This window comes from Oncorhynchus mykiss, chromosome 6, assembly GCF_013265735.2.
Source record: "Oncorhynchus mykiss isolate Arlee chromosome 6, USDA_OmykA_1.1, whole genome shotgun sequence".
Classification (NCBI taxonomy): domain Eukaryota; kingdom Metazoa; phylum Chordata; class Actinopteri; order Salmoniformes; family Salmonidae; genus Oncorhynchus; species Oncorhynchus mykiss.
The window spans coordinates 11,355,152-11,370,989 of NC_048570.1; the positions used below are offsets into that span (position 1 = coordinate 11,355,152).

Below are 15,838 nucleotides of genomic sequence, written 5' to 3' on the forward strand. Positions count from 1 at the left end.
ATAAAAATGATTAAGATAGCAATGATTTTGTTGCAATAAGACTTTTATCGATGCCTGTTCGTATCTCTCATTGTTTTACCTAATCAGTTCCAACCCTGGAAGGAAGCATTTGGTGCTAATGGCTTCATATAAAGAGAGATGGGACTTTATGTCCATTCTGTTCACGAGCTTTAATATAAGCTTTCCTTCCTTCCTGCATGAAAGAGTAGTGACTGCTCACAGTTGGGATGTGCCAGGGATACAGTACCTTCGGAAAGAAGGCAAAAACTGGTTTTTAGAACTGTTCTCAAAATTTCTGAAATATCACATTTACGTAAGTAATCAGACCCTTTACACAGTACTTTCTTGAAGCACCTTTGGCAGCAATTACAGCCTCGAGTCTTCTTGGGTACGAACCTACAAGCTTGGCACACCTGTATTTGGGGAGTTTTCTCCCATTCTTCTCAGCAGATCCTGCAGGCTCTGTCAGGTTGGATGGGGAGCGTCGCTGCACAGAAAATTTTTAGGTCTCACAAGAAATGTTAGATCGGGTTCAAGTTCGGACGCCGGCTGGGCTTCTCAAGGACATTCAGAGACTTGTCCCGAAGCCACTCCTGTGATGTCTTGGCTGTGTGCTTAGGGTCATTGTCATGTTGGAAGGTGAACCTTCACCCCAGTCTGGAGTAGGTTTTCATCAAGGATCTCGCTGTACTTTGCTCCGTTCATCTTTCCCTCGATTCCGACTAGTATCCCTGTCCCTGCTGCTGAACAAAATCCCCACAGCATGATGCTGCCACCACCGTGCTTCACCTTAGGGATGGTGCCAGGTTTCCTCCTGACGTGACGCTTGGCATTCAGGCCAAAGAGTTCGATCTTGGTTTCATCAGACCAGAGAATCTTGTTTCTCATGGTCTTTGGCAAATTCCAAGAGGGATGTCATGTGCCTTTTACTGAGGAGTGGCTTCTATCTGGCCACTACCATATAGGCCTGATTGGTGGAGATGGTAGTCCTTCTGGAAGGTTCTTTCATCTGCACAGAGCTCTCCAAGTGGGTTTATGCACTAAAAAAGCTCATGCATTACCATGGTAGCAATTGAAAGAACACATTGGAGATCATGGGGAAATGATTAGGCCAAAGTTGAGAACACAACAGTTCACCTGACACAAGACTGAATCCAAACATTGCACTGTTGATTTTATGTGCATTTTACATTTACTGTACTTTTCACAGAATTGTGTCAATAACAAAATCTGAAAATAGTCTGGATACATTCAGTTACATAATAAGAAGAATATTCAATACAATTTTGGAGTAGGAGAAAGATTAGAAAAAACTATTACTGAATGTGTCTCCAAGTGGCCTCATTCCTCCTCAAACTGCACAGGTCCTCAGTTATTTCAATAAACATTTTGTAACACCCTGATCTGGTTCACCTGTCCCTGTGATTGTCTCCACCCCCTCCAGGTGTCGCTCATTATCCCCAGTGTATATCCCTGTGTTTCCTGTCTACCCTGTGCCAGTTCGTCTTGTTTGTCAAGTCAACCAGCATTTTTCCTTGCTCCTATTTTTCCCAGTCTCTGTTTGTTTCTAGTCCTCCTGGTTTCGACCCTTGCCTGTCCTGGCTTCGAACCCCACCTGCCTGACCACTCTGCCTGTTCTGACTAACAGCCTGACTATCCCCTTGTACTGTTTTGGACTCTGATCTGGTTTCTGACCCCTGCCTGTCTCTGACCTGCCTTTGCCTACTCCCTTTGTTATAATAAATATCGGAGCTCTACCATCTGCCTCCTGTGTCTGCATTTGGGTTTCGCCTTGTGCCCTTATAGTACGAACTGGCCATGACAGACCCAGCAGACTTGGACCAGCTCTGTCACGTTGTGTCCCTGCAGGGAGCCACCATTGGGAGGCATGAGGAGCTACTTCGGGACCTTTTGGAAGGGCTTCGTTCCCTGAAGGAATGTCACGACCAAGGATTCAAGGCGATAATGGAGAAAATCAGTGAATTAGCTCATAAGCAGCATGCCACATCTGAGACCTCCCAACCACCTAGTAACCTTCCTACTAGAAGTGGATTGGTTCAACCTATCCCAGCTCCCCTGGTACTTGCCGGGCGTTCCTTTCCCAGTGTTCTCATCTTCGAACTCTAGACTTCTTCATTCCTGCCGGACCGATCGAAGATAGCGTATTTAATCACGCTAATGTCTGTAAGGGCACTCTCCTGGGCAACAGCTGTGTGGGAGCAGCATTCCGCTGTGTGCCAGAGCTTGGAGAAATGTATGGCAGAAGGTTTTCAATTCTCTGGTGCCCGGGAGATATGGCAAAACTACTGCAGGTACATCAGAACTCCTGTAGTGTGGCAGACCACGCAGTAGATTTTCGCACATTGGCCGCCGAGAGTTCCTGGAATCCGGAGGCTCTGTTCAACACCTTCCTCGATGGACTGTTGGAGGGGTTAAAGGACGAGCTCGCAGCTCAGGAAATACCACTGGACCTCAATTCCCTTATCGCCCATTCGATTAGGATTGATGGCCGCCTAGGAGAACGTCGGTGTGAGAGGAGGTCGGGGCTCGGGAACACTCGTTCGTCTGATGATGGCACTCGTCCTAAGGAATCCGGAAATCCTCGAAGTGTATATTTCCGAGGAGAGCCGAAAACACCCGAGGTTCCCCGAGAATCATCAACGACGGTGAGTTGGATACTCCTGAGCCTGTGCAATTGGGAAGAGCTAGGTTATAGGTTGGGGAAAGCTCACGTAGGCTGAGTGTACTGTGGAGGGGCAGGAGATTATATAGCTACCTAACCTGTTAGGAAACCCTTGTCTCTGGTAGGTACAAGTACTCTGGTGAGCCAGACTGGGAGTTCCCTAATTCCCATCACCCTCACTCCTTTTTTTATGCTTTTGCTGTGGGGAGACCAATCTAAGTCTCTCCGGGTGCTCATTGACTCTGGGGCTTATGAACGTTTTATGGATGCTATTATTGTTTCTGAACTTGGTATTCCCACTCAACTCCTCTCTGTCCCCATGGTTGCAAGGGCACTGGACGTCTGCTCAATTGGAAGAGTCACCCATAGTACAGTGCCCGTTCATTTACGAGTTTCAGGAAACCACAGTGAGACCACACAGTTCCTCCTCATTGCATCTCCCCATGTTCCTGTTGTCTTGTGATTTTCCTGGCTCCAAAAACACAACCCTGTTATTGACTGGACCACGAGCTCCATCCTGGGTTGGAGCCCATTTTGCCGTTCCCACTGTCTTAACGCAGCACAGCCGTCCCGAGACGTCCTCTTCGGGGCGTTAGCAAGGCTTTGGATGTCTCTGCCATTCCCACTGACCTCCTGGAAGTTTTCAGTAAGGCACGTGCTACTTCTCTTCCCCCGCACCGTCCTTATGATTGTGCCATTGATCTCCTTCCAGGCACCACACCACCTCGTGGTCAGCTATATTCTCTATCCGGGCCGGAGACCAAGTCTACTGGAGGAGTACATAGAGGAGTCTCTGGCTACTGGGCCGTCCGTCCGTCTGCATCTCCTGCCGGCGCAGGGTTTTTCTTTGTGGAGAAGAATGACAAGACCCTGTGTCCGAGCATTGACTACCGGGGTCTTAATGACATTACGATTAAGAATCGTTACCCCTACCACTCCTCTCCTCGGCTTTTGAACCTCTCCAGGGGGCCACCATTTTTTCCAAGCTGGACCTTCGGAATGCATACCACCTGGTTCGGATAGGCGAAGGAGATGAGAGGAAGACAGCAATCAACACAGGACATGCTAAACCATTTTGTGACGACTTCCTGTTTTTTTTCCCAATCTGCCCAAGAACATGTTCTTCATGTCAGACAGGTCCTTCAGCGCCTCCTGGAGAACCAATTGTTCGTGAAAGCCGAGAAGTGCGAGTTCCACCACTCGACAATCTGATTTCTGGGATATGTCACCGCTGAGGGAAATGTCCAAATGGATATTGGAAAAGTGAAAGCAGTGGTAGATTGGCCTCATCCTAAATCCAGGGTGCAGTTACAAAATTTTATGGATTTCGCTAACTTCTACTGCTGTTTCATTCGGGGCTACAGTACCCTGGCGGCCCCCCTCTCTGCACTCACCTCTCCCAAAGTACCGTTGACATTGTCTCCAGCTGTCGACAGAGCCTTTGTGGACCTGAAGCATCCGTTCACCACAGCACCCATCCGGAACCGTCGCGTCAATTTGTTGTAGAGGTTGATGCTTCTGACATTGGAGTGGGGGCCATCATGTCCCAGCGATATGCCCAAGACCAAAAGCTTCATCCCTGTGCTTTCCTGTCCCATCGTCGAAAATCCTGCAGAGAGGAACTACGACGTAGGCAACCGAGAACTCCTGGCAGTCGAGATGGAGTTGGAAGAGTGGAGGGACAGGCTGGAAGAAGCAGAACAGCCATTCTTGGTCTGGTCCGACCATAAAATTGTGGATTATCTCCGTAGAGCCAAGCGCCTTAACTCCAGGCAGGCCCAGTGGGCTCCCTTGTTTACAAGATTCAACTTCACCATTTTCTACAGCTCAGGGTCCACAAAATGTGAAGCCTAACGCCCTCTCCTGCCTATACAGTTCCTCTGCCACACCCTCGGTCTCCGAAACCATTCTCCCTACCTTGCAGCCTCAGTGGGTTGGGGATTGAGAACCTGGTTCGCAAAGCACACCGTTCCCAGCCTGAACCTGAAGGGGGCCCGGCTAACCAGCTGTTTCTCCCTAACTCAATCTGATCCCGGGTCCTGGAATGGGCCGTTCCTCCAGGCTGACCTGTCATCCAGGTTCCCGCCGTACCCTAGAATTCCTCCGACAACGTTTCTGGTGGCCCATAATGGTTCCTGACATCTCTGCCTTCATCGCCGCGTGCAGCCACTACCGGTCCCTCATCGTCCCTGGTCCCATATCTCTCTGGACATTGTCACTGGGCTTCCACCGTCTGATGGCAACATCGTCATTCTGACGGTGGTAGATCAGTTCTCAAAGGCCTCTCCCCAAAATTCCCTCTGCCAAGGAAACGTGCTGCACCATGAGCTGGGCCGTCTTCCGGATCCATGGACTCCCGGTAGATATGGTTTCCGACCGTGGTCCTCAGTTCTCGTCTCAGTTCTGGTAGGCGTTCTACACCCATATTGGGGCGTCGGACGGCCTATCCAATGGATTCCTTCCCCAATCAAACGGCCAGTCATAGCGGCCAGGACCTGAAGACCACCCTAAGATGCCTGATCTCAACCAACCCCACTAACTGGGTGGAGTATGCACCGGAACACTCTTCCCTGTTCCCTTTTTGAGTGCTCCATGGGATACCAGCCTCTACTCTTCCCAGAACAAGAACCGAAAGTCAACGTACCCATGGCCCAGATGTTCGTCCACCACTGTCGATGTACCTGGAGACGAGCTCGGGTAGCACTTCTCAAGACCAACTCCAGGTATCGTCAACAAGCAGACCACCGCTGGACTCCAGCTCCCCACTACTGCATTGGGAAGAGGGTATGGCTGTCCACACGCGACCTGCCCCTTCGAGAAGAGTCCTGCAAACTGTCCCCCCGTTTCATTGGTCCTTTTTCCCATCTCTAGAGTCCTTAGATCCACTGCTGTCCATCTCTTGTTACCCCGTACCCTCCGTATTCACCCTACTTTCCATGTGTATAGGATTAAGCCCGGGTTATAATAAATATCAGAGCTCTACCATCTGCCTCCTGTGTCTGCATTTGGGTCTCGCCTTGTGCCCTTATACATTTATGACTCAAGGAAAAGAGCCTTGAATGATATGTTTTTTTGAGCTCTCCTAGCTTTCTCATTATTATTTTTTTTATTTCACCTTTATTTAACCAGGTAGGCCAGTTGAGAACAAGTTCCTATTTACAACTGCGAACTGGCCAAGATAAAGCAAAGCAGCGCGACACAAACAACACAAAGTTACATATGAGATAAACAAACGTACAGTCAATAACACAATAGAAAAGTCTATATTCAGTGTGTGCAAATGTAGTATGATTAGGGAGGTAAGGCAATAAATAGGCCATAGCGGTGAAATAATTACAATTTAGCAATTAAACACTGGAGTGATAGATGTGCAGAAGATGAATGTGCAAGTAGAGATACTGGGGTGCAAAGGAGCAAAAAATAAATAACAATATGGAAATGAGGTAGTTGGGTGCGCTATTTATAGATGGGCTATGTACAGGTGCAATGATTGGTAAGCTGTTCTGACAGCTGATGTTTAAAGTTAGTGAGGGAGATATGAGTCTCCAGCTTCAGTGATTTTTGCAATTCGTTCCAGTCATTGGCAGCAGAGAACTGGAAGGGAAGGCAGCCAAAGGGGGAGTTGACTTTGGGGATGACCAGTGAAATATACCTGCTGGAGCGCATGCTACGGGTGGGTGCTGCTATGGTGACCAGTGAGTTGAGATAAGGCAGGACTTAACCTAGCAAAGACTAGGTCATTATCGATGACCTGGAGCCAGTGGGTTTGGCGACAGATATGAAGCGAGGACCAGCCAACGAGCGCATACAGGTCGCAGTTGTGCGTAGGGGCATTGGTGACAAAACAGATGGCACTGTGATAGACTACATCCAATTTGCTGAGTAGAGTGTTGGAGGTTATTTTGTAAATGACATCGACGAAGTCAAGGATCGGCAGGATAGCCAGTTTTACGAGGGTATGTTTGGAAGCATGAGTGAAGGATGCTTTGTTGCAAAATAGGAAGCCGATTGCTATATTTCATTTTGGATAGGAGATGCTTAATGTTTGTCTGGAGGGAGAGTTTACAGTCTAACCAGACACCTAGGTATTTGTAGTTGTCCACATATTCTAAGTCAGAACCATCCAGAGTAGTGATGCTAGACGGGGGGGTGCGGGCAGCGATCGATTGAAGAGCATGCATTTAGTTTTACTTGCATTTAAGAGCAGTTGGAGGCCACGGAAGGAGTGTTGTATGACATTGAAGCTCATCTGGAGGTTTGTTAACACAGTGTCCAAAGAAGGGCCAGAAGTATACAGAATGGTGTCGTTGGCGTAGAGGTGGATCAGAGAATCACCAGCAGCAAGAGCGACATCATTGATGTATACAGAGAAAAAGTCGGCCCGAGAATTGAACCTTGTGGCACCCCCATAGAGACTGCCAGAGGTCCAGACAACAGGCCCTCTGTTTTGACACACTGAACTCTGTCTGAGAAGTAGTTGGTGAACCAGGCGAGGCAGTCATTTGAGCAACCAAGGCTGTTGAGTCTGCCGATAATAATGCGGTGATTGACAGAATTCGAAAGCCTTGGCCAACTCGATGAAGACAGCTGCACAGTATTGTCTCTTATCGATGGCGGTTATGATATCGTTTAGGGATCTCCCATGACCAGCTCGGTCATGGGGTGCACCCATGACCAGCTCGGAAACCAGATTGCATAGCGGAGAAGGTACGGTGGGATTCGAAATGGTTGGTGATCTGTTTGCTAACTTGGCTTTCAAAGACTTTAGAAAGGCAGGGTAGGATATATATAGGTCTGTAACAATTTGGGTCTAGAGTGTCTCCCCCATTGAAGAGGGGGATGACTGCGGCAGCTTTCCAGTCTAGGGATCTCAGACGATACGAAAGAGAGGTTGAACAGGCTAGTAATAGGGGTTGCAACAATTGCAGCGGATCATTTTAGAAAGAGAGGGTCCAGATTGTCTAGCCCAGCTGATTTGTAGGGATCCAGATTTTGCAGCTCTTTCAGAACATCAGCTATCTGGATTTAGGGGGGTTCAGAGGTGTTGACCGGGGTTGGGGTGGCCAGGTGGAAAACATGGCCAGTCGTAGAAAAATGCTTATTGAAATTATTGAATATCGTAGATTTATCGGTGGTGACAGTGTTTCCTAGCTTCAGTGCAGTGGGCAGCTGGGAGGAGGTGCTCTTATTCTCCATGGCCTTTACAGTGTCACAGAACCTTTTGGAGTTTGAGCTACAGGATGCAAATTTCTGTTTGAAAAAGCTGGCCTTTGCTTTCCTAGCTGCCTGTGTATATTGGTTCCTAACTTCCCTGAAAAATTGCATATCGCTGCATATTCGATGCTAATGCAGTACGCCACAGGATGTTTTTGTGCTGGTCAAGGGCAGTCAGGTCTGGAGTGAACCAAGGGCTATATCTATTCTTAGTTCTACATTTTTTGAATGGGGCATGCTTATTTAAGATGGTGAGGAAAGCACTTTTAAAGAATAACCAGGCATCCTCTACTGACGGAATCTAATCAATATCCTTCCAGGATACCCAGGCTAGGTCGATTAGAAAGGCCTGCTCACTGAAGTGTTTTAGGGAGCGTTTGACAGTGATGAGGGGTGGTCGTTTGACCGCGGACCCATTACGGACGCAGGCAATGAGGCAGTGATCGCTGAGATCCTGGTTGAAGACAGCAGAGGTTTATTTAGAGGGCAGGTTGGTCAGGATGATATCTATGAGGGTGCCCGTGTTTACAGATTTAGGGTTGTACCTGGTAGGTTCAATGATAATTTGTGTGAGATTGAGGGCATCTAGCTTAGATTGTAGGACGGCCCGGGGTGTTAAGCATATCCCAGTTTAGGTCACCTAATAGTACAAACTCTGAAGATAAATGGGGGGGTATTAATTCACATATGGTGTCCAGGGCACAGCTGGGGGCTGAGGGGGGTCTATAACAAGCGGAAACAGTTAGAGACCTGTATCTGGAAAAGTGGATTTTTTAAAGTGGAAGTTCAAATTGTTTGGGTACAGACCTGGATAGCATGACAAAACTCTGCAGGTTATCTCTGCAGTAGATTGCGTCTCTACCCCCTTTGGCAGTTTTATCTTGGCGGAAAATGTTATAGTTGGGGACGGAAATTTCAGAATTTTTGGTGGCCTTCCTAAGCCAGGATTCAGACACGGCTAGGACATCAGGATTGGCGGTGAGTGCTAAAGCAGTGAATAAAACAAACTTAGGGAGGAGGCTTCTGATGTTAACATGAATGAAACCAAGGCTTTTATGGTTACAGAAGTCAACAAATGAAGGAACTGGAGGAACTGGAGCATGCACGCTTGTCATTTTTAGTTTGGAACACAGCCCCGAGTCCCAACCGTCACACAATTACTGCTGTTTACCCAATAACAAAAACATTCCATTATAAAAATAGCAGATCTGGGTCAGGTGGGCATTTGAAAGTTATAAAATCTGATCTTAGTGTTAGGTTTTCCAAAGGCACTTCAGTCATACAGGTTACAATTTTGCTGCGCATAGAATGGAGTGATGAGTGCATTCAAGTGGGAGTTCTGCAGATGTTCAGGACAACCCAGGGTATAACTCATGTCATTCTTGTAACTATGGATCATACACAGCGATCATAATCGTTGTTATTGTAAATTACTTGCGTTTTCAAATATGGAAATGTGAAGTGAAATGTGAAGTTTACTTGTATGACATCGAAGCGCAATTTATTATAATATTCAACGTCTCATCTTTCAGAACACATCGACTCCTCTCGATTTACAGCATTTACCTCACTCAGACAACAACAAATTCGCAAAAGTAGCCCAATTAGCAGGAGGAATGGGGGCATCTTCTTGTCGTGCACAGTGCTCAAGTATATAACGGCTGTCAGTCAAAACCCATAAGGTGCTGTGAAGCGGAGAACCTGAGCTCCGACGTCAGGTATACCATGTTACCTGCCATACACTGCATTCCAACTTAAGTGTTTTTCAGTGTACCTCAGTGAGAGGTATAGATGTAGTGAGTGGTATAGATGTAGTGACAGCTGTAGTGAGTGGTATAGATGTAGTGACAGCTGTAGTGAGTGGTATAGATGTAGTGAGAGGTATAGATGTAGTGAGAACTGTAGTGAGTGGTATAGATGTAGTGAGTGGTATAGATGTAGTGACAGCTGTAGTGAGAGGTATAGATGTAGTGAGAGCTGTAGTGAGTGGTATAGATGTAGTGAGAGCTGTAGTGAGAGGTATAGATGTAGTTAGAGGTATAGATGTAGTGAGAGGTATAGATGTAGTGACAGCTGTAGTGAGTGGTATAGATGTAGTGACAGCTGTAGTGAGTGGTATAGATGTAGTGAGTGGTATAGATGTAGTAAGAGGTATAGATGTAGTGAGTGGTATAGATGTAGTGACAGCTGTAGTGAGTGGTATAGATGTAGTGAGTGGTATAGATGTAGTGAGAGGTATAGATGTAGTGAGTGGTATAGATGTAGTGACAGCTGTAGTGAGTGGTATAGATGTAGTGAGTGGTATAGATGTAGTGAGAGGTATAGATGTAGTGACAGCTGTAGTGAGTGGTATAGATGTAGTGACAGCTGTAGTGAGTGGTATAGATGTAGTGACAGCTGTTGTGAGTGGTATAGATGTAGTGACAGCTGTTGTGAGTGGTATAGATGTAGTGAGAGGTATATATGTAGTGAGAGGTATAGATGTAGTGAGAGGTATAGATGTAGTGAGTAGTATAGATGTAGTGAGAGGTATAGATGTAGTGACAGCTGTAGTGAGTGGTATAGATGTAGTGAGAGCTGTAGTGAGTGGTATAGATGTAGTGACAGCTGTAGTGAGTGGTATAGATGTAGTGAGAGGTATAGATGTAGTGAGAGGTATAGATGTAGTGACAGCTGTAGTGAGAGGTATAGATGTAGTGAGTGGTATAGATGTAGTGACAGCTGTAGTGAGTGGTATAGATGTAGTGACAGCTGTAGTGAGTGGTATAGATGTAGTGAGAGGTATAGATGTAGTGAGAACTGTAGTGAGTGGTATAGATGTAGTGAGTGGTATAGATGTAGTGACAGCTGTAGTGAGAGGTATAGATGTAGTGAGAGCTGTAGTGAGTGGTATAGATGTAGTGAGAGCTGTAGTGAGAGGTATAGATGTAGTTAGAGGTATAGATATAGTGAGAGGTATAGATGTAGTGACAGCTGTAGTGAGTGGTATAGATGTAGTGAGTGGTATAGATGTAGTGAGAGGTATAGATGTAGTGAGTGGTATAGATGTAGTGACAGCTGTAGTGAGTGGTATAGATGTAGTGACAGCTGTAGTGAGTGGTATAGATGTAGTGACAGCTGTAGTGAGTGGTATAGATGTAGTGACAGCTGTTGTGAGTGGTATAGATGTAGTGACAGCTGTTGTGAGTGGTATAGATGTAGTGAGTGGTATAGATGTAGTGACAGCTGTAGTGAGTGGTATAGATGTAGTGAGAGGTATAGATGTAGTGAGAGCTGTAGTGAGAGGTATAGATGTAGTGACAGCTGTAGTGAGAGGTATAGATGTAGTGAGAGGTATAGATGTAGTGAGAGCTGTAGTGAGAGGTATAGATGTAGTGACAGCTGTAGTGAGAGGTATAGATGTAGTGAGAGGTATAGATGTAGTGAGAGCTGTAGTGAGAGGTATAGATGTAGTGAGAGCTGTAGTGAGTGGTATAGATGTAGTGAGAGGTATAGATGTAGTGAGTGGTATAGATGTAGTGAGAGGTATAGATGTAGTGAGTGGTATAGATGTAGTGAGAGCTGTAGTGAGTGGTATAGATGTAGTGAGAGGTATAGATGTAGTGAGTGGTATAGATGTAGTGAGAGCTGTAGTGAGTGGTATAGATGTAGTGAGAGGTATAGATGTAGTGAGTGGTATAGATGTAGTGAGAGGTATAGATGTTGTGAGTGGTATAGATGTAGTGACAGCTGTAGTGAGTGGTATAGATGTAGTGAGAGGTATAGATGTAGTGAGTGGTATAGATGTAGTGAGAGGTATAGATGTAGTGAGAGGTATAGATGTAGTGAGTGGTATAGATGTAGTGAGAGGTATAGATGTAGTGAGTGGTATAGATGTAGTGACAGCTGTAGTGAGTGGTATAGATGTAGTGACAGCTGTAGTGAGTGGTATAGATGTAGTGAGAGCTGTAGTGAGTGGTATAGATGTAGTGAGAGCTGTTGTGAGTGGTATAGATGTAGTGACAGCTGTAGTGAGTGGTATAGATGTAGTGAGAGGTATAGATGTAGTGAGAGCTGTAATGAGTGGTATAGATGTAGTGACAGCTGTTGTGAGTGGTATAGATGTAGTGACAGCTGGGCTCTCTCACCTGTGGGCGGTGGCGCCTCTGGGCTCCCTGCTAGGGATCCCGTCTCCAGAGGGCTCCCTGCCGAGGATCCTGTTTCCAGAGGGCTCCCTGCCAGGAATCCCGTCTCCAAAGGGCTCCCTGCCGAGGATCCCGTCTCCAGAGGGCTCCCTGCCAGGAATCCCATCTCCAGAGGGCTCAAAGCGGGAGTGCAGCAGGCTCAGGCAGGAGGACAGGGACTGACTGGAGTCCTCTCGGAATACTACACACACAGAAAAGCAGTAGCATTCAGTCAACATTACATTCAGTCAACATTACATTCAGTCAACATTACATTCAGTTAGACAATAAGTTTGGTTTTACAGAGTTGACAACATGTTTAGAGTAGCCAACCCTGGATAATATACTATAACAAGTGCCATTATTGAACAGTGCACTTCTAATCGTTTCATTCTATTCACTGTATGCTGCTCAGAGTCAAATGCACAATGGCATCTCCGTTAAAGTCTCATTAACGCAGAGAGACTACTAAGAAAAATGGTTTGACAACCAGAAATAACCAGATCTTTGAAAAGGATGTGGAAGGCTCGGTTTCAAGGTAAAACTGAGTGTGTCTCTGCCCTGCAGCCCATAAATTGCTGTGAAACTGCCTGGTTTTTAATAAAAATGCCAAGGAGCCACCTGAGAGAGATAAAATAGGAGCATCTGTGTGTTCGTGTGTCTGTATTCAGGCATGTGTGTGTGTGTGTGTGTGTGTGTGCGTGCGCGCGTCTTCATTTGAGTTGGGGTGAGGCTTCCCACTTCCTTCTCTTCCTCAGTAAACCACCTCATCACTTCGCTTTAAGTGTGCGATTTATCAAATCTTTGCAGGGATTTCATGCCAGTCTGTGAACCACTTAGTATATAAAAAAAAGTACTTAGCATGCAAAAAATATTTTTTTTGCATGTATTAATGATGACACCCTGGGGAGGCTCTCTGACTAAAGGCTTTGCCCTCACTACGTGTTTATGTGTACTTCAGCGTGTTCTGATGCAACCTCTCCAAACATAGTGGGGACGTTAAGAGAATTAAGATTGAAGGTAATTCTCGAAGTCTCCATAGATGTTGCATGCCTAGAGATATGGAAGTCTTGTGAAACTGACTCAGACCTTCCGTAAGCAATGATGGTCTACAGTAGCCTCAACAGCACCCTCTATAGTAGCACCATGGTGTAGCCGGAGGGCAGCCATTTTCCGTCCTCTGGGTACATTGACTTCAATACAAAACCTAGGAGACTCATGGTTCTCACCCCCTTCCATAGACTTACACAGTTAGGAGGACGTCCTCGAACCAATCAGCGCTCTTGCAGTATGAACTATCATTTTGTACATTCCCTTAAAGGATCAGAGAATGAATCTTGTACTGAAAGCATAAGTAGGCAGGGCAAACCTGTTTTGGTGATTTTAGCCCAATGTCAAAACCGTTTTAACGGGTGCAAATCGATAACCATTATGAAGAAACAGTTTGTGATACATTTTATGTTTAGGTTTTCAATATACTATCTACACATATAGTACCAGTTAAAAGTGCTAAACAAATCAAAATATATTTTATATTTGAGATTCTTCAAAGTAGCCACCCTTTGCCTTGAGGACAGCTTTGCACACTCTTGGCATTCTCTCAACCAGCTTCATGAGGTTGTCACCTGGAATGCATTTCAATGAACAGGTGTGCCTTGTTAGAAGTTAATATGTGGAATTTCTTTCCTTCTTAATGTGTTTGAGCCAATCAGTTGTGTTGTGACAACACAACCCTAGCAAGTGTCTTTTGTCTAGTTAAATTAGGCCTTTTCTAAACTTCCTAAATATCTGCGCAAACAAAGTTTATCCTGCTTAAACTTGGGTGTGTCCCTGGATATACATGTAGAGGTCATGCTCAAAAGTTGAGGGCCAAAGTTTCCCTGGATGGGTGGCTGACAGAGGAGCAGAGAGGCTGGCTCTCACTACTATTCCCTATATAGTGCACTACTTTTGACCAGAGTCCGATTGGCCCTGGTCAAAAGTAGTGCACTATGTAGGGAATAGGGTGCCATTCGGAATGAAACCGATGGCTTTACTGATGAATGAATGGGGAGTGTTTATTCCTGGGACGCTTTGCTGGTGAATGGGAAGTGTTTATACCGTGACGCTGGCGTTGGTCATCAGAGAGCTCCAGGTCCAACATCAGGTCATCCTCATCCAGCTCAGAGGAACCCAGGTTGTTCAGTAGGTCCTGAGGACACAATACAGGAAATGTACATGTATGTGTGACTCAGAGCGTTGGACAAATTGAACAACTAGCTTGATGCACGGCACTTGACTTTGGGAGTAGCGTCAGGAGTTATGGGCTATAACTAGGGCCCAGAGTTTTTCCTAGGAGGTGAGAAAACCTGGCACCACAGATATGAGACAAACAGACATACAAGGTCACTCTGTTTGCATTGACATTCTGTATGTTTTGTTGGGGTTCATTCATGGCTGTGCTGGAAACATAAGGGGTCACCAAGGCAAAGGTTATGAAATCCAATATCTTTATCTAAGAACCAATTATCTAATCCATTGAGAATGGGAAGCCATTGGCCCAGTAAACATTGACATGTTCAAAGGCATCCATATTCTGAGGAGTGGTTGTGGATTCATGTTCATGCTGACCCCTTTCCCTTGTGTTTCAAAGGGATATGCTACCATCTTGTGGTGACACCCAGAAAAACAGTTCCCCAGGTGGGTCTCCAGGTGAAAAAAAAGATAGAAATGCAGAAGATGTGACACTAGAGATGTCTTGAAGATAATTCATCTTCTCTAAGGGTTTCTGATGGACAAGGTAAAAAAGTATGGTAAAAAAATGTATGTGTTCATATACATTTGGAGAACATTGAGAAATAAATGTGATGCCGTTATCACTGGTGAATCATACGATTCATGTAAGATTAATGTTGACTACCAACTAGACAAAATGTCAGTGCAGTGTACCAAATTTACAACAAAGTACGTTTACGATGTAATAGCGTAGAAAAAAATATGACATTCTGGACTACATGAACTCCGTTTGAACATAACAATGTCACCAACTGGTTCTGCTCACATTGATCAACTTTAAGGGGGACAGATTAAAACTACGCCTGCTCAACAGATAATCTCTATTGAAATACATTTTTAGTCCAAGGACTAGGCTTAATGTGTCTGGGAAACTGCCCCTAAATGTCAAGCTTCAAGTCAAGCGTGTGAAATGGCAGAAATGTTCATGCAGTCAGCTGTCGGTGCTCAACCATTTCTGTATAAATGGCATATGAGATATACATCATTTGGAGCTAAACTAATCTGTTAATGTCACCCCCCCCCCCCCCAGCAATAGATAGATGTGTATTAATACTGCTTCACTGTGCAAGCTCTGACCTTTTTACCCCGCAATGATGTTTGAGTGAGAATCTTAAAAGAGGCAATCTGCAGTTGCTACATTCATTTTTGGACTTCTAAATGAATGACATGTACCTGTTGATTCTTGAAGAATATAACTTAGAAATCCCTCATGAGCTTAGTTCCAACTATTGTACCTCATCAGAACACAAAATATAAGCTTGTTTTACTCCACTGTTTATAAACAAAGTAAATGTAAACAAATACTGTATAGCCTCAAAACATGGTTTACAACTATGATTTTGATGTCATGGATGGTCAGACCTTGCATCCATAGCTCTGTCTATGATTTTGAGGGTGGTTATAATTTCCCCAGGCCAACTTTTTACCAAAACAGGGGCGAGGATCCAACTTTGTCATTGTTTCAACTTCTGATTGTCACTTTAATGCTAAATGGACACACTGT

General features: G+C 45.4%; 1 protein-coding gene across 2 annotated transcripts in view; it reads right to left on the reverse strand.

The window, feature by feature from the left end:
- The window catches only part of LOC110525252 (serine-rich coiled-coil domain-containing protein 1), a 109,861-nt gene that overhangs the window by 74,337 nt on the left and 19,686 nt on the right, over window positions 1–15,838 (reverse strand). For both annotated transcript variants that reach the window (XM_036979389.1, XM_036979390.1), the window contains exons 4-5: window positions 14,161–14,251; window positions 12,025–12,262 (exon numbers count right to left, since the gene is read on the reverse strand). In XM_036979389.1, the coding sequence (XP_036835284.1) occupies window positions 12,025–12,262; window positions 14,161–14,251 (329 nt within the window). The remainder of the gene's footprint in view (window positions 1–12,024; window positions 12,263–14,160; window positions 14,252–15,838) is intronic.